Source organism: Argopecten irradians, chromosome 2 (genome assembly GCF_041381155.1).
Source record: "Argopecten irradians isolate NY chromosome 2, Ai_NY, whole genome shotgun sequence".
NCBI classification, from domain to species: Eukaryota; Metazoa; Mollusca; class Bivalvia; order Pectinida; family Pectinidae; genus Argopecten; species Argopecten irradians.
In genome coordinates, this window is record NC_091135.1 from 19496877 (window position 1) to 19517333 (window position 20457).

The following is a 20457-nucleotide window of genomic DNA, read 5'->3' on the forward strand; positions in this document are numbered from 1 at the left end:
GAATTGTCCCTTTAAGTAAATTTTGTAACTGAAAAAAATACTAATTCATCTGCTCTTGTTTTTGATAGAGAAAAAATACCATTTGTCGGCGGTGGAGCATCTTCAAGATATGAGAACCCAACCATCTTCTCATATATGATTCATGAATGAAAGAGTTAGTTTTCTTAATAACATTGTTATCCTTGGTTCAAATACAAGGGTTGTCTCTCTTCTCATGCCTGAGCAACATTTATTTCATCTTCGTTACTAGATATAATAGTCATATAGAAATTTACTCTCTCTCTCAAAAAATATCAATGTTCTTTACAGCGATACGTATCTCCAAATTTGGATGTTTATTTTCTGTTGCTATAGAAATTGATTTTTAGAAATACAAGGATGTGTAAGCGTCATACTGAATTATAACCTGTTGTCGTTTGTTTGTATTGAAGAATGCTTTGCCTAACTTCTACATGTATGAAAACAGCTATAATTCTTCATCTATACATTTGAGTTTGTTGAGACAATATTCTCAAAGTCTTTCATCCGAATATCTGTGATCAATAACCATTATAGTTTATGAATCCTAATTAATGAATACATCCACAAGCTGTGTGATTATATTAATCTGTGTTAATTTATTTGTGATAATTGTGTGCATGCCACTTCCGTTTGGAAAATAAAGTGCTCAATTTGAATAGAGTTATCTTTCTTTCTCTAAACTTCAGTGTGCAAGACAAACTGGCTAAAGTTTGACAGGAGAGTATTTCACTACTCCAGTTCCATTGTCAGTAGACGGAAGACTTCTATCATAATCTTCGAAACTCCTAAGGTCTAGAATTCTAATTTGAGCATACATTGGCTGCAGGGTCCATAGGATGGATGAGCCAAACAAGAAGTTCATTTGACGATTTATTATAATCTTTTCTGGAGTAAAGCATTGTACAGTAATACTTGTACCTATATTCGACTGCTAGAATCCCATACACAGGTATTTTTGTGTGATTCACATAATGGAATGCAAAATGAACTCTTCAAACCTCAAATGTCCTGTTGGCAACTACCAGGGGTAATGCCTTCTGTATCGGCATTTTCTCACCAAGGTAAATGGTGCTTATGACAACAATATCAGTATGTTACCTGTTAAGAGTTTTAGATTAATTTGGAAGAGTGTTCTTCTGATATTCACAATTCTTCCTAGAACTTTACCCCATATAGATACCGCCCATACCAATACTTTGTTTGAAGGCCTTGTTTTGTTTCTATAGGTAAGGGCTCACAGGTTGCCATTGTTGGGTGTGTTGTTTGGGATCTTTGGGAGTATACTTCAGTGACATCACGCTATCCAATGGACAAAAGATCCCATATTACAATAAGGGGCTGCAACACAAAGATAGCAACATACAGCAATCCTCAAAACACACTCAACATATTCTTTACAGAGAATGTGGTCATTAAAATGAATTAATAATCAATATAAATAGAGAGATGTAAACCTTTTATTTGAAGACGTTGTATTGCATAGAATTATGACAGGTCAATGCGTTTATTGAAGCCATATTCTTGTTTCTGTTTTCACGGCCATCGTAAAGGCGTAAATGTTGGGTAACCTTCTCACTCCATTGGCGATTGACACCATCCCATATTTGGCCTTGAGTGGAACGTTCACCGTTGTGTGAAATAGCACAATAAATGAAGCCTAGTGTCTGCTTATGTTTAGTACCGTTCATCATAAAGGGAATGGGACGACTGGTTTTCCTGTTGTCAGTATGATGTGGCTGGATGGGGGTAGGCCCTATTTCAAATGTATGAAATGAACTGGTTGGTAGGTATATTGGGCTAAATAATCTATTTAAAACAGCTAAGGTCATTTATTGCGCGTATGAATGACTACGTTTTCAATGGCGTAAGTGTAATAGAGGTGTGTTTCTTGTAATAGTGGAATTATAGCCTATTTTATTTTAAGCATTGATGTCACTATTTTTTAATTTTATCGGGGTATGAAAAAAAAAAATGTTTGCAAACTGTGTGAATCGATTCTCACAAAAGTTTGCAAACATTTTTTTTCATAACCCGATAAAATTAAAAAAATAGTGACATCAATACTTATAATTAATTTTATACTCTATTTGATTAAATGAAGTATGTTTAAATGTAACATTATAGTGGTTTTTCAAGGGATTCTTTTTTTCCGAATCAATACGCAACGTCAATGTCTCTATTGTGACGTCACGATAACGTCGGGGTTTCGCGCCATTCTCGGATTTTTTTTCATAGCGGTATGCAAAAAAAATATTGGCCAATCAGAAAGCCAGATTTGGTATGAAAACAAAGAAAAATTAATTATAATGATATACAACAGAAGCATGTAACCTCACCAAGCAACCCGGTCACATTATATTGACAACGGGTGAACCAGTCGTTCCATTTCCTTTATGCTGAACGCTGAGCGGGAGCAAAACTACTACTTTTATAGACTATAGTGTGTTTCATCCTAAATATTCTTCACAGATATGAGGCGGTGTCAAGGAATTCCTAAGGAAGAAAAATAGGATAAAAGGAAAATATAATATTTTAAATTTAGTCGCCTTTTACGGTATGCTATAGATGCAGCAAGTGCAAGATATATGTTATCTACCACTTCAAAACAAGCCACCAAAGACTTGCATCATAGGCTTTATATAAACTGATACCGTGCAAACCACATACCTCACTCCCTTTGTTTACCACTACAACATCTACAACTCAAGTAGGCAAAAAGTGAGGTAGATGTGAGGAAGAAAGGAAAATATAACATCCCAAATTTAGTCGCCTTTTACGATCATACTGTAGCTATTTCTGGTACGTAAAACATAACCATATTACGGCGGCACAGACATGACACGAAAGAATCTGAATTATGTAGAACAACATTTTTTTATTTTATGTAGTGTGAAAAATTTCTTTTTTTTCTTTTACGTGCTTACGTAAAACAAATTCACTACATAAAATAACATATGTTTGTCTGTAAGTTAGTTACATCAAAACTATTATTTTCGTGTCACCTGGCCCTGCAGGTATACATGGGAGGCCGTCCTTACATGACCATAGCTGTTCATAGGACGTTAATAAATCAAACAAACAAACAAACATTTCGTGTCACCTCTGTGCCGCTGTACCAACCAGAATGAGATTAGTACATTGACATGGTCCTGTCAAGTGGACCGATATATCTCAACCCGAGTTAATATTTTGATGGCCATAGATTTGTTTACTTGATTATAATTAACAGCCAAGGTGGATTAAGGACTGCCTTATGTGTATGCAATGTGTGCTACATGTGCAGGTAGGGGGTTTGAATTGTACAGTACCTGCTTGTGCTGTCCCATTGTTGTATAAGGCGACTAAATTTAGGATATTATCTTTTCGCTTCTTTCTAACTGACTTAATTTCACCAACGTCTCCCTTACACCACATCACTTTTTTATAATTCGTGTTGTGTCTTGTTGTATAGTGAAAGTCTCGCTCTTTTTGTAGTGCTATATATCAATGAAACATGCCGCCGAACACACCCTACCATCCCGGTCACACTATGCTGCCAACGAGCGAACCAGTCGTCCCTCTCTCGGTATGCTGAGCGCTAAGCAGGAGCAGAAACGACCACTTTTATAGACTTTGACGTGTCTCGGCCAGGGGACAGAACCAGAGCCTTCCTCGCAGGGGCAAGCGTTCAACCAAATGCGAAAAGTGAGGCCGAAGAAAGACGTTAAAAAAGTTAGTGAGGAAAAGGAGAAAAGATAAGATCCTAAATTTAGTCGCCTTTTACGATCATGCAGAATGGACCGACAGGTATAATTCTAACGCCCTACCTTCAGGGTACAAAGCCACAGCACGAACATATTATTTTGCAGTCTTAACAAAAATACCCTCACTTTACGTACGTAACACATTGTATCAATGGGATACCGGAGGCCGCTCTTGAATGACCCTAGTAGCGGCTGTCAAATATCATTTGAGCACTACCCACTTTTTCAGTACGCTGACGTATACACGATACGTGGAGAGGACTTTGCCTGCTGCCCAATCAAAATTGAATCTTTTTTGATTTAATGAAATAATGATAATTAAAATTCGCGACAGCCACCTGGCGGAGTTCAAACCCTGTTTTCAAAACATAAATAAAAAATAAGTATTGCATGGTTATAGGATGATATTTATAGTTACTTTATCACTTTCTTTCAAATCGTCCTGAAATAGAATACGTTTTCCGTTGTAAAAATATTCAGTAATGTCTTTAATTAAAACAAACCCTTATTATTTTTCCAATGGATATCTTTAATGTTTGATAAACGCAAATAAACATAACATGTGTTTCTAATTGCCATATATACAACATAGGTCTATGTACATGATACTCAACAAGAGGTTTGACAAGTATTTCCAAGCTAACTACCACAGGACCATACAAATAAAGGAGATATTGAACATTAAAATTTAAAACTTTGAGACGAGTTCCATAACATTAGTTGATAAAACATTTTAGATACTTTATATCGCATAACTAAAATAATATACTTTTCCAAGAATTGCAACGTCAAAATTAGTTGCGAAAATCCACCGGAAGCCGCCATTTTGTCGTGCCGTCTTCCAATTCTGACTTCACATCTCTGTTTCATGATTTCATTGATGTTACTGTTCGAATCGGCCAATAGCATTTCCTCCAGGTAAATTTACACTGGAGATATATGCAAAAAATAGGGCATAATGTACAATATTCCATGCTGACACATTTGAGGTTATATAATTTTATGTATTTATTACATTCATTTGCTTTCTTCTTCATGAACTCTATCTATTTCACGTCTGTAGGATTGAGTTTGGATTTTACTCTTGAAAAATTTATTCTACGGATAACAAAAACGAAGTATACTGATCATGAGACACTTATCAGTAGCAACGCTAGCTTGGACCTACGTGACAAACCACTGGCGAATAGTAATGGGAGAACGGTAATAGGAAACATTGTCTGAATGGTAAATCATTTTGTTTGTAAAAAAGATTACTGGTTCACAAAGAGTTGAACAAAGAAACCAATATCGCAGCACAGCATATTTATTGCGTACCAAACGTTTTGCCACTTTTGGAGTGTCATAATTTTGATATATAAGTATGTTATATAGGTTTAATCTGATCGTCATACTATGTACATATATATGTTCCACGGCATTAATTTCTGCTTACTAAGCATATATGAAGAGACAAAACCATTTTATGTAGTAGTATCAATATTAACTCGATATTTTACAGATCAATAACACTATTTTCAATTTTAAACGATATGATTTATTTAAAGGGTTGTTTCTAAAGCTGTATTCAGAGGAAACTAATGAATTGTTGACATGTGTGCTACTCACGAATGCAATTGAAACGTGGTGCAGCCAATGGCTATTTTTGTCATTTCTCTGGAGCACTGTAACTATGACGCCACTATATCATATAATTTAAATCATGTGAAATAATGATAATGAAGTGACACTCAACATATATGCCAAATGAACATTGCTTATCATCGACCAACTGCAATATACGAATTCTTATTCAGTCAATTATAGTACAAAAATTTTATCGAAATTCCAATCGCACAAACTTAACTGATTTCGTAGCGAACACATTTTGTGACTCAAGCATTTCGTAACCTCAACGCCATTGTAAGATGCTGCTCTCTAACATAGATAAAATCATTAAACCATATACATGCATCTTGTGTTACTGTATTGATGCATCGGGTTTGCGAACAACGTAATTATATGCACATTTACTTTATGTAAATTAAACTACAAGAACGAGAGCTCGCGAGAACCACCGCGCTTACAGTTACCATGACGTTATATTAAACATTAATAATACACCATCAAAACAATATATATATCATACACACTGTCAGTAACTGTAGAGATAGCTACTGAATATAAATCAGTTCTCCTTATTAAGAGATAATATCAAACAGCAATAAACAGTACCAACGAAGCACGAGACAACAGGTATATATATATATATTCATATGGTAAACAACTTAATCAACCTACAAAATTACAAAATATTTAGAAGTTTGTTTCAGTAGAATTTTGTTATTACTAACATATAGACTATGTCAAACACAACCATGGTAAAACAGTAACTGCGAATCATTTCAGCATTGCTAGTAGGAAATATTCGCGTTAACATAAATATGATTGTTTTAATTGCTATTTATGTACAACCAAACAACTCGCTTGCAGGCCGTTTTATTCATAAATAGTTTAAATCACTATACAATATAATTTAATATCTAATAAGTAATAACAGTTTTTGTATACCGTTAACATTTGTTGAATGGACATTTCGATTCAGATATATATTTTAATTACATTTCGGCGAAGGTTCAAAAACAAAATACCATAATATACAGGACATTATTTTCAGTATTTGCTATCGTGAAGTCAGCGTTACCCCCAGCCGCACATCTTCGAAGTTAAAGTCTTCATGTATCGTACTTTAGATTGTTTTTCACGTATATAAAACATCAAAATAAAGATGTGTGCTCACCATGTCCACTAAATTCTGTAAGATGAAATCAGGCCAAACAGCGAACAAGATTAATGTAAAATCTTATTTACAAATGGATTTCAATTGTCATCTAATCTATGAATAACCCTCGCCGTTTTCATTTACGTGTGAAACCACTAGCTAACGATTCATAGTACGAGTACACTGCAAACGAGAGTGTTAGAAACAAGTTAACATGAATATCGAAGATGTAAAACACGACTAGTTTGTACGTGAAGTTATTGCATGTACAATCCTGTATCAAATTCAACACAAAACTACGTTAAAATATATCTATAAGTATGATAATGAGAATTATTCAGGTACATAAACACACACCTAAACCAAATAATGGAAATGCAATAGGAAATTGATCGTTTAAACGTTTACAGCTGTTGTTGTTTTTTTGAGAGCATATCTTATTCGTTGCATTCGGAACTGCAGTATCTGAGGTCTTTGTTACATTTCTGTTACAGTTCCCCAAATCATAGACGTTGCTGCAGACTGTAGATCGAGGCCAGAGATAAAAAGACATGCAGATGATAATATTAAAGATATTTAAAGATGCTCCACCGCCGACAGAGCATAAATGATATTCATCATTTGAACAATAGTTGGTGTTTAATCGTGTATGCATATGTCTAACTAAAACAAAATCATATAAAAATAATTTGTTTTGCTTTTGGTGCATGCGCAATCAGTATTTCATTCCATATAGGATATAATGACACGAGATTTTTTCGGGATGCAATTAATTATTCTTTATATTTTTAACCTAAAGTAATAATTAGAAGCTCAAAGTTTTCAATGGTGGTAATGGTGTAAAGTAAGTAACTTTTGTAACTGAAGAAAACTACTAAATCGTTTGCTCCAGTTTTTAATAGTGAAAAAATACTATTTGTCAGCGATGGAGCAATTTTAATGAGATGTATTACATGTTTGGCGAGGTGTTATCGATTACAAGCATATTAGTGATATATTGACGGTTTCTTGATTATGCATATCGTCATTTTAACAACCAAGGTCGTTTGAAGATGGTCCTCCTTGCCGCGTGTGTGATATTTGTATATATTTTCGAAGACTATATTTCCTTATATATATATACCTTTGTCCTTTTATAGTGCATGCTGCTAAAGAATTGAACAGTGACATGCTTTATTACGATAATACACGAGTATCGCTATTACAAACGAACATACCGCAACCAAAACATAGACATTCACGCACATAAAACTGCGTAATGAAAGACCATCCGTAAATGACATTAGGTGTTAATAGTTAGTTAAACATAACCTTTCCAGCTAGCAAAGATATCATAATCTGCAAGCGCCTGTAATAGTTTTTTTAGTTTACTCCACAGACCATGGTCTATAGAAAGACAATTCTGTTATAATTTTTTTCAGCATTTTTACATAATAATAATCTGAAAGCGACTGTGCTAACGACTTGGTATAATAGTATGCCCGGGTTTTTCAATATGTAAGTTATCAGTTTTCCGTATCGAGAAATTACCAAATCGGCTTTCAGCAAATGTACGTTGACTTAATGTGTATCTCCGCGTTATCGGTGATGTAGTTGATGATCTATAGTATAGGATATGCGTATGACTATATCATTTATGATGATTAACCATATTCTATCATAGTCAAATATTGGCCCCCGCAGTGAAACTGTTTAATAAAAAAAACAGTTTTGAAATTATCACCCAAAGCATCCAGATAATTACTTTGTAACAATATGCCTTTCAGCTCATAGGGCTCATTTTTCGATTATTATTATTATTATATCTTTGTTAAACGTAAACTTTGTGTCCATATTTCACCTGTTTGAACGGAAATTCTAGTTTGCTGATTATAAATGTAGTATTTTTTTTGCATTATAACAAATGTTTCTTTAACAAACATTGGAACACTGAGATCAATATAAACGATATTGCATAAAAACATATGACCGTGTATATAAAAGTATATACATACAAACGTATCCGATAAAGGAAAGCTTGATAAACACAATGATGATATTTTTACAGTGAAAACCTACCCTTAAACCTACATGATTTACTTACACGATGATCTATATAAAGTGCTCAGTGATCTAATGTATACATTTAACATGATCATACTGTATGATGATACACTATTGTTGCAGTAACAACATTCTATTGGGTTTTAACAAGTTTACAATTCTGTTTGCAAAATGCTATCTTTTGCTCTTTTTTTTGCTAAAAATACTCATAATTGAATAAGTATGAAATACCAAAAATCCTATTCACCATAGCACTCGCAGAACTAGATATTAGGACTAAATGTTGCCTTTAGTGATTACACCTTATATAACGTAAGGAACAATCCCTATAATTTTGAACATTCTTTCAACATTTTAGGTCAACGGTTATGGAAAACCAGGTATGAAAATATATACAACCTAAACCAAACAATACATAGTACAATCTTGTAATTAAAGATGCACAACCTTCGGTAATGAACGTATTTCCGTTTGTGTGAATTTGGTATGCTGCCGACTAGCAAAAAGAACCTGATAAATTTCTCTAGTGCGTTTTTCTCCTTCCCTTCGTTCTTGCACGCACTATCTCAGATGTCCAATCTTGCAACAATCGTCGTATAATATTGCAAACGACAAGCATCAAATGACGTCACGATGACGCTATTCGACATCGGCTCGTTGATATTGGATATATATGACGTCACAATGACGTTAATGTTTTACACCGCCGTCATTGAGTCGGTCCCATTAGAGACGGCCTTGTTTGATCCCGGGTTTTCCGTAGTAACTGCGGTAGGTTCAGCTTCTTCTGTGGCTTCCAAAGCAGGTAGCTCATGCTTGGATAACTCGTACACGAGACCTGCTCCGAGACTGTCTCCTGTCACATTAGTCATAGTCCGGAATCGATCACTGGAAAATGATAGTTCACTGTAATTAATGTTAATTACAATAATGATTTCAACAAAAATCCATTTTTACTGAATTTTCTGTCGAAGTTCGAGGGGTTTTTTTTGCGAAAAAGAAAACAATTATGACTCGTATCGTTAATTATAACAAGCATGTTAAACGTCATTAATTCTTATTCATTGGCATACTGGCCTATAGGTATATTTTGTCTTATTTCCTATATTTCCCATAACAAATATTACTTAGAATAACTAGAATACTTACAGGAACCAATCAACGACGAGGATAAGTGTGATGTCATCGATAGGGAGCCCGACTGCAGCCAAGACGATTACCATGGTAACCAGGCCAGCCTGCGGTACACCCGCAGCACCAATAGACGCAGCCGTCGCGGTGATGCTGTAATGAAGAATATATAAGTTGTTCTGTAATTGTAACTCTCATTATAAGATTATTTAACACGCAATCGGCGGGACCATGGTAATACTTGCAGTAATCAGAGTATTCGATTTACTTGGAGATATGATAAAGTTTAGTTCGTACCCACAAAATACTTCAATTCAAAAAAGCTTTACGAGTTCCACTTCACGAGGTTCGACTAAATTGGTAACTTCTTCGAATGGAAGATTTCAAAAATGTGTATGATCAAGCGCATTATGCCGTTCAAATCATACTGTGTTCCGACTTTAATTGTAGGCTTAGGATATTAATTATATTTTGGTATCCAAAACGTATTATTAAATTATTGACTTAACAATGAAATGTTAAGTAAATAATTAAATAAAAACACTTTTTGTTCATTATGTGGTTCTCATCATTATATTAAGGTTATAATTAAGGCTATGTCATAAAAAGATAGTTCTCATAAATATTTGCCTACCTGATAGTGACGATTTGACCAAACGACATGGTGGCAGCGTTGACTTGTGCGATGAACAGCGCGGCGACCGCTTCATACAGGGCAGTGCCATCCATGTTGATGGTCGCTCCTACGGGGATCACAAACGTGCTTACACGGGGGTCAATGTGGTTATTGTGTTCCAGACAGTGGAGAGTGACGGGCATCGTAGCGGAACTGAAAACATAATAACAAATACGAGATAAAGTCTGAAAATACAATCCTCAATCCATATTAATCATTTTAGAGTATCCATATGCAGTAAAACTCAATAACGAATTCAATGGGACCATGATGAACAACAGAAATAACAGAAATTCTTAAACTATGAGTTGAAAGTCATAGGTTGATTACACCCCTGATCCTCGTAGAGTAAGTAAACTATTCTAGATGTATTTGTGGATTTTGTAGGCTTGGTGTACCAATCAGAGGTGATAGACATGGAAAAGACGACGATTATCATATAAAATGAAAACATCAATGCGTCAACTTCATGTTTCCCTCGCATGAAAATTACTGTTATTTTGATAATTCCTACAAATTAGTGTGATTATCATCCAAAACGTTTATTTATTGGTATTGTATTGATATGAATTTATCAATTTTTATTTATCGTTTAACAAAACAACAATGGACACTATTTGTTTATTCCATGTAGCGATGAGGAAAACATAAAACCGATTCAGATTTGATGATTGAAACTTTTTTCTTGACTTCCCTTCATTAAGGATCCCTTCATTAAAGATATTGAATATCGATGTAAATGCTAATGCCAATTTTGAAATCATTTATAAATAGTTTGTCAAGTGTGCATACTTTGACAGTTTGTATTAATAAAATCATACAAAGACTATGACTCTTAATTCCACAATGTAATTCGTGGTGACTAGAATTTCCAAAACATTGACACGAAATTACTTTTTTACCCACAGGCGAAAATATGTTGGTTTATAGTATACAGTTAAAAACAATGAATGGTCATCCAAACTGTGCTATGTTAATATGTAATTGATATTATACACACTAATTCTCTGTTACAAAATTGTGATTTAAAATTATACAACTAAAATGTTATTCATTATTTTTTCCTTTTTCAGAGCAATACAACCTCGAGTTAATCTTCTAGTCCAGGTTATCGGCTCCCGTATCTAGAATCCCTCAAGTCGGTGCATCGTAATCAGAGCCCAAACAGGATATTGAAATAATTAGAAAGGCTTTGCTATCGTTGGAGCTCCCGAGGATGAACTTTATTGATTATCACAACAATTTTTGATCTATTTTTATGCGCAAAATGAAATAAGATAGCAAGTTTTAACTAAAGAGATGTATTCAAGAGCCTTGCAAATCTGAGAGCTACTCGAATTAAGTAAGACATCAATATATTGACTTCTGAATAAAGAGATTTGACTAATAACTCTACATCTTGTCTACCTTTAACATCCTTCACGATATTGCACTATTTTAATAAAGTTTCGCCCCTGATTTTATCTTCATCCGCTTAATCTCATCAATGAAAGCAAGGCGTGTGGATTTCATTCTAGCTATATCCAATATAGAATGCCTATGGTAAGTTGTGTTTTAATTAAAAGGAATACGGATCAAATACGTCGATCTGATTTTTTAAAAGCGTTCTTTAGTATGATTATGTTTGGACGTATTGGTCGCTGGGGAATATGGAACAAAGCAAACATCCACGGTGATATCTATGGGTTGACTCCTGAGGGATAACGTTCCGAGAGATTTTTTATGAAGATTCGGTGTATCTCGTCCCTAACAAAAATTTCTGCAAGGCTATATAAAATTATATTTTCATCTTCAAACACAACTGATAAATTGCATTGGAGAGATTTCTTTTAATCAAAGTATAAACGTGTATGTATTGTTGACTAAACTTTTTTTATGAATGTGGGAAAGGTTCCGATAAAACTTGCTAGAAGGCGCCTCTCTTTTAGAAGTGAACCGCGATGGGCTTTATCGAAATGATTAAACTGTGGTTATAGTCTACAACACAGATCAGATAGGATCGTAAACGAATCACAGTGTGGGAAACATATGTTCAAACAAATCATTGCAAATGATATCGATTCTCTGGAGATTTCCGGGAAGATGATTGTTCTTGTTTGTCTAAGGCCCATCATCGCAAGGTCATCAAAACAGGCGTATACTTAAATAGGGCCAACTGAAGTACCGATTGAAAGAGCTATATAGTTTTATGTAAAAATAAATCGATGTCACCGCATTGAATTTTTTCTCGCGGGAACTTCCTACATTTAGATACTATAATGTTTCGAACCATTCAGGCGCTTATTACTATGATTCAAGCAAGTTGACAAAAGAAAGAAAGGAAAATATTTGACAAATTCGTTATTTCCAATACATAGTGATTGTTACAATTCAACATGAATACTCTGTGGCTATTGCAGCAAAAAAATCCTCTAACTGAAAATCGACTGACTATCGGCATTGTCTTGTTCATGAAGGCAATCCACTGAAGTGGAATCTCGACCCCATTTAGGAGTATAGCACTTAGGGTAATGCTGGCAAGAATCCAACTTCTAAAAGATATTACGAAATGTCATTTTCATGCGTTCATTCTTTTAAGTAACATAGATGAAAGTACTTAGCTTTCCATTTAACAGAAGTGAATGGAATCTAGCAGAATCTGATATCTTTCTGACCTTGATAAAGAAATGCCATTTTGTTGGAACTTATTGTAGCATTGTAGTATTTCAACTTTCATATTGTTTTGCATAGTTTCATCATCCTTTTTTAGCATCAGGCCGATCATTAGATAATTTTTCTCTAGATTTTAAAACTCTGTTAGAAAATTGCATGTTTATTACCAGACAGATATTTGTTTTATACATGCTATTGTTATTGTGACGTCACAATAATTAAAATGTTATAGTAGGACACGATCTCTCCTTTTACATAATTTATGTGTGTTTTTTTCAAACGCGATTTAGTCTTAGACTTTCTTTTGTTTTTTTTACAACCTTTCATTTAAGATGATTGATATTTTACCTGCTCGATGTTCCAAATGCTGTTGCCATGGCTTGAAATATTCCACACATAAACTTGTAAGGGTTTTTCCTGGTACAGAGGAAGTAGAGGCCAGGCAGGACCAGGGCTCCGTGTACAAACAGTCCACACAGCACGGTGAGAAAATATAAGCCAACCTGGGTGAGAAGGACGCTGAAATCCTCCATTGCCACTATCTTACCCGCTATCAAAAACATGATACCCACGGGAGAGTACCTAGAAAAGGGAAGATAACACATGTTTTCTACAAACTCGTGCAATTTCAATTATTATTTTAGAAACAAATATTTCATTTAATGGTGGTTTCTCTATAAAATATCGTAACAGTATTTTATTTTCTTACAAAGAGATGCTTTTAAATAGTATGGATAACATTCGTTTTTACATATATTGTTTGTGTTCTTGTGAAGTTTGTATTACCAACTCTTGTATTACATGACAATATTTAGACTTCTTTCTACACATGTTTGAATATACAATGACAATGTTTAAATATGTATACACATAAAAATCTACATGTCGCTTAAAGTGAATAGTCGGGAAAGGAAGGTTAAAGTTGGTAAAAATGATGTGAATGTATCAAGTATAATTTCTCATGAAATAGAAAAATAAAATCTCTCGTTAACATCTCTCTGCATGCGAAGAAATTAATTTAAATTGTAGGAATCCTAAAACGTCCTTCCGGCTAGCTATGTCCGTGGTTACATTTCCACGGAGCCTCGCTTTCAAAGAGTTATTTTTAGAACTTTTCCATTATTTCAATGGTCAGAACTGAGCAACGTAAGCAGAACGTGACCGTCGTTTGGATATGTGCGGACTTTTGGAAGGTTAATGAACGCTTTTTGGACTGGTTTTCTTTGCCCGACTATTCACTTTAATTGATTAAAAAAAACTTGTCATTATTAAATGTGACACTTTTAATTGGTAGTATTTATGACTTTTTTCTTTGAAAAAGGTAATAAATGAAAAGGGCACCATCAATTCAATAAACCTTATTTCTCCAATTTCATTTGAATTTGCGTCTTTTTAATTTTGTATTTATTCCCAATTTCCTGTGAATAATGATTCTCTTTACCAGATGAAGACGATGAAGAGGTTCATGGTGGCCTCTACCAGACAGTTACAGAAATCGACGATAGGTTTCCCCCGGGGACCCATACGGCCGATGATTACTCCCATACATACAGAGAAAACAACAAGTCCGAGGATGTTCACCTGTCCGGTCTCTCCCTTCGTCGGAACAGAGATCACTTCACGTACAACTACAGTCACAAACAGTTATCAGCATTTAACATTCTGTATATCCGTGTATTTCTCATAACTTCTATATAACAAGAATCCTTTATATTGTCTTGATTTCTGTTAAGGTTCAAGTGACTATGTGTCATTTAAAAGGTTAGAAAAATACAAATTCCTTATTTGATATTTGCTGATAAAGCATTAAACACGTCTTATTTATAAAATTTATTGTCATAATTGTGTTACACTGAAAGTCGAAGAATGATTGTAAGCTGATAATAACAAAAAACTTGATAGTTTTAAACGTCTTGTTGACATTGATCTTGGTAACTATTGTAGATACTAAAATTGGAGTCGTAAGACGTTACCTGTAGCGACTTGGTCGATGGTGTGGTTAGTTCCGTTTATTATGATACTGGTAACACCGTCACCAACAACACTCCCGTTGGTCAAATCTCCATATCCGGTTCCGTTGAATGTTATATTGGATATTTTTCTCTCGATAATTTCTTCCTTCAATGCAGTCCTGTACTGTAAACAGGAATACATTTGAGATATGAACACCAAAAATGGAAATATTCAAAACTATTTAATCTTCAACAATTCTTATTGCAAATAGTAAAATTCGCATCATGCAAAGCCTATTCAGCCAAATCATAAATACAATTATGCTTCAATTTTATTTTACTTTTTTTTTTTCATTTTATCGCATTAATGATTTGTTATATTTATTTTCTGATTGTGAACATCGCAAGGTGTACTTACACCAAAAGCAAGGAAAATATACTATGGAATGATTATATACCATTGTTTTGATGAAATAAATCATGAAAATCACTTTTACATATTTTTATTAATTTAAATGCTGTCACTTACTCCAGTGATACAGGACACGATCAGGTTGTCCGGAAACAGGTTTCTGTTAAAAAAAGAAAAAAGGGGATATAAATGTCTCATTTTTTTATCCTTGCAATGGAATTTTATGACCGGTATTCAGTGAACAAACATAAAGGAACTATGATATGAGTTAGGAGTTAACACTTATTATCGTCGAGTTCATTATAATGTCATTAATCAAATCGAAACAAACATATTCTTTCAGATTTAAAACGTATTATATCAGTTAATCTCACAGCGAACCTAAACATTCCTGTTGATTAATGTACATGTATTGATTACTTTATGGCTCGACCAAAACCAATAGATCTGATTTTGTGAACGGAATTGTGTCACCCTTTTACAGTTATAAGTTGGGTAATCTGTAATGTCACTGACACACACAACGCAATGCATTTGATCAATAAGCATTTAAAGGGAGTCTCTTTTTTTAAAGAAAGAAAGAAATTATCACTAAATTCATAATCTTTCATTCTCGGCTACGGTTTGATAAAACCTAAATACAGCGGTGTTCCAAAAATAAAAGCTGTTAAAAATACAACATCGATATCACTGATCCTTTAAGCAAATTTGAGCAAATATCTGTGGATAGGAAAATTTGCCCCGTGTAATTTGAGTATTAATTGGGTTAATTAGTATATAAACTATATAGGCATATATATACTGCTGGTATAAATTCTTTATGCGTGAGCGCTGACGTGAAATCTTAATTACAATCAAGGCTGTCTAGTCTTGGTGTGTGCTAGTGAAATCATTTGATGCTGCTGCTGACTTGCCATTTCTATTTTACTCAAATTAACAAATCAATTCAAATTAATTGTCGAGAAATTTTTTTTAAATTCATTATTTCTTTATGCTGTACAGCCAAATGTGTATGGGTGTATTTCTGTGTAATGTAATTAACAATGGCGAATCCAACCGAAACATGATGTTCGTGGTTAATGGTTGTACGCCTGTTTTCACAAATTAACGATACCTTGGTTTTCTGTTACCTTGCATAGCAAGACATCTTTGAAATGTTTAAACGCATTAAACATTTCAAACAACTTCTTATAAACAGTTTTAATTTAATTTGCTATACATTTCAACAGGAACCTGAAACCTATGGGTGTCATTTTCATTTTATCTATGCTTTAACTGTTACCGTTTTTTGCCTTTTTCAAGGGTATTGGTGAAACTAAAGTTCACACGAAATCTGGACACACTATACTGTACTAACAGCAAAATTAGACAGTCGTCTCTCACATAAAACACTTTAGAAATAACTTCCAATTTTCGGATTCTTTATGTCTTATTGGCTTGCAGTTCTTCATTCTGTGATCTTGTCCATTAAAAAACATTTGTTTTGAAATTATCAGTATAGAAAGAATTTCTATAACCAAAATATAAGCGATGTAGCGTTTTCAACACCTTATAACAAATTAACAAATGATTCGGGAAAAAACCACCATGAAGTCACCACATCATTTTAGCTGACTCAAGGGAGAAAAATCCTTCACAGTTACATTTCCGGTAGGGATTGTATCGCGTAGAAAACAATCGCTAACACACATTATTTAACCTAGTTTAATTGAGAGGCCATGGTCTCATTTATCATGGCCGTGCGGTGATTCTTCCTGATCCGCCATGGGATGCTACCACAATTAATTACTCTGATGATACGAGATCCGATGCCCTGCTACGATCATACGAGTTTCCAATGCGAATGTTCATTTCTCATTAGGATAACTCGTATTGGAAGCACGTTGAGAATAAAATATTTAATTTGACTCTTTGACTGACGGCTTGTCTGTAGCCTAAGCGTTTGATTTCATTGTCTTTAAATCATGATGAGACTTTTTTTAGGTATTCGTGAGAAAAATGCGGATGTTGTCTCCATTTTAAAAAGAAATATTGATAAAATGATTCACTTCATCAGAGTCCAACACTATTTGAGAGAGATTTGTGTTCACTGACTACTGTTTAGGAGAACGAAAGATATTGAAAACATAAAACAAGATACATTAAACCATGTCTTTGCTTTTAAAGCATAGACTTGTAAGACAGGAAAGAAAGAAAACAATAGAAAGGAAACACACACGGGGGATACTTGGCTTGTTTAGTCTGAGCATACCAATTACCACTAGTGTTTCCTTTCTATTACATTAGAAAACGTGCTAACAAGTTGTATAAGAAATTGCCTACGTGTTTATTATTCGGCAATATCAAATATTTATTTTATAAACTATTATCTCATCATTCAACAATCTGCCTCGTTGATATGATCACTTAGTTTTTTTCTGGTACCTTCACTATAAAAAGCAGAAATTTTTGCAAAAGAATTAGATTAAGGTTTACTTTAAATATATAATACCATTCACCAAACCAAAACAGAAAAGCCATTTAACGTATATGCATACAAACTACTCAAAGATACCAATCATTGTAAATATTTACAAGAAAATGATATCTAAACATTACTGCCGACAAATGACGACTCCGTTGTTTGAAATGGAGATTTGTGTCCCTGCGGAAATGTCTGTGATTGGAGCAAACCGCAGACAAATCAGACATATAGCGTACGGAAAGCACGACTGGCAGCACAGGCTGGTCCGCGATTGAGCTGTGGTCTCCTGGGGGATATAACTCGCCAGATTGATTATGTCCGCGGATCCCAGGGGCGATTATGCCATAGAAAATGAAACAGACCATTTCAAAGAAAGGAAGAGAGAGAGGCAATATTTCTTTTAGGCGGCAAATGGGGGTTAGTATAAAGGAGTCAGTGAAGAGGGCAAAAGTTACTACAGTACCCCCATTAGGTTTGGCAAAGTGTGGTGTGTGTATCGATTTTGTTTATCAAATTATACAGAGACATTTCTTAGGTTTTTCTTGCAAAAACGCTAGGATAAACCCACCTTTCTATTGATAACTTAAGAATTTAAATTTCAATATTTTTTTTTTTAATTTACTGTCAAGATTTTGTAGAGCTCAATTCTCACGTTATCATTTTGTGGAGTTTTCTGCAGACAGTGAGTCGCCAACTGCAATATCACTGAAATAACGTGTTATGATCTACTGTTAGGCACTTTAATATCCATAATACAGGGAAATGAAAATTAGTTGAGAGTTCTTTTCCATTGTTTTGGTTAAAACAAAATCTTCTTGAATTTATCACATCCTACTATTGCTCTAGAACATTTTGTTATTTAAACAAACATTGTGGTATCAAATAGAATAAACCCTAATTGTTGAAATCTTGTCCTTTGTAATCGCCAGTTTGAGCACAAAGTTGCGGGGCAAATTTCAGAACCTACAGCGCTTTCCTAGTAATTGGAGTATTATAACAATTAAACTGTACGTATGTTGGGAACAACACATCTCGCTTTTCACACCCATAACTGTTTATCAAAACAGTAAATTTTAATCACAAGCTAAACGCATTAAACAACATCCTCGATACTCCAGGGGTTCCGATCACTTACGATCTCTACACCCCTGGACTATCTCATAGTAAAACTGGAGGCAACAGAACAGAACAGGTAATTTAGTCATTTGATGTACATCAAAAGAACCGTATAACGGTACACTGTGGTTGACTGTGTGGCTTTGATGTTAGGCGTCGCTCTCTCTGTAGTCTTCAAAGGAAATCTTTGCTGGCCTGTGATTGGTCAAATGTTTTCAGCTGAGCTGCCTTCAATTTCACTATGAGATAGTCCAGGGGTGTAGAGATCGTAAGTAATCGGAACCCCTGGAATATCGAGGATGCATTAAACAACATCATAACATACTTTCCAGATTACTTAAAAACAGACGATTGAATGAACGAGATAGCGCTATGAACAATGCCAGCATTTCCTTGTTTTGGTGATACAAACCCTCATGGATGCCTTCATATCTCTTATTTAATCATGAATCTGGCTAAATCCGTAACATGAAGACACTGTTATTGTCCTTCAGATCCGCTAAGTAGTCTCCCATCATGGGCTTGTTTACAGTGCTTTAGATCACAGGTCTTTCTATAATTAATTATCCCGCTCCGTCACGGTCACCATCTGGCAGTACAGTAGATATCTCCTTCATTATATTTACATATGTCCCTAGGAAGGGAGTTGCGTTCAAATAAGCGTAATCGAAATGACGTATGAATACAAATGCAGTGCAGGTTCGGACTACGTCTTTGCATTCAAAATAGGCCTACGCACACCATGTAAACACTTGTCTATCCTCCGTACTATAAAATAAAAGTCATGACTATGAAGAATTTAGTCTATATCGCGTTCGTAGACCGATGTTTACATGACAAATATTCAGCAGATCAACGGCCATACCATCAATAGGCTTTATCACAGTAACAAAACAAATATGGCGACTGGCTCCACTTCGAACCGCATCACTACCCTGACAACGATACATACCGATAGTCGTTTAAAAATAATTGAAAGCTGTCATTGTTATATTTCAAATCAAACTACAGCTATAACATTCAACAATCGGAACTATGTCTACGACCATCCTGACTACCGTAGTTACCTAGCTTAGCAACCAACATCGTTTTAAATTTGATCACGAACTGGCGCTGAATGACCCTAGCTGTTAATAGGACGTCAAGTCTAATAAAATAAACCAAACCAAATCATTTCCCGGTTGAAAACTTTGGTGCTGAATTACCCTGAATCTTTGTAGAAACGGTTAAATATAACGTTAAGTCTATTAAACCAAACCAAACCAAATCATTTCCCGCTTGAAATCTTTGGTGCTGAAATACTACGCTTAATTGTCACAATTTAATTCATTTTGACAGTGAAATGAATTAGACTATGTACTTGTTCTTCTTGGTTCCATACAGAAATTATCACTTAATATGACATGTCTCGATAGATTGTAAGACGCTTTTCAAACTGATCTCAGCAAAATGTCTCCTTATCATTTAAGTGGTATACATTTTATAC

The 20457-nt window shown here is 34.6% G+C and overlaps 1 protein-coding gene across 1 annotated transcript in view; it reads right to left on the reverse strand.

Moving 5' to 3' along the window:
• Positions 1–4269: 4269 nt before the first annotated feature.
• Positions 4270–20457, reverse strand: part of LOC138314743 (excitatory amino acid transporter 1-like) — a 49337-nt gene continuing 33149 nt past the window's right edge. The window contains exons 2-8 of the mRNA XM_069255236.1: positions 15509–15551; positions 15001–15163; positions 14469–14655; positions 13376–13609; positions 10334–10528; positions 9718–9852; positions 4270–9456 (exon numbers count right to left, since the gene is read on the reverse strand). Of these exons, the coding sequence (XP_069111337.1) occupies positions 9267–9456; positions 9718–9852; positions 10334–10528; positions 13376–13609; positions 14469–14655; positions 15001–15163; positions 15509–15551 (1147 nt within the window). The 3' untranslated portion in view covers positions 4270–9266. The remainder of the gene's footprint in view (positions 9457–9717; positions 9853–10333; positions 10529–13375; positions 13610–14468; positions 14656–15000; positions 15164–15508; positions 15552–20457) is intronic.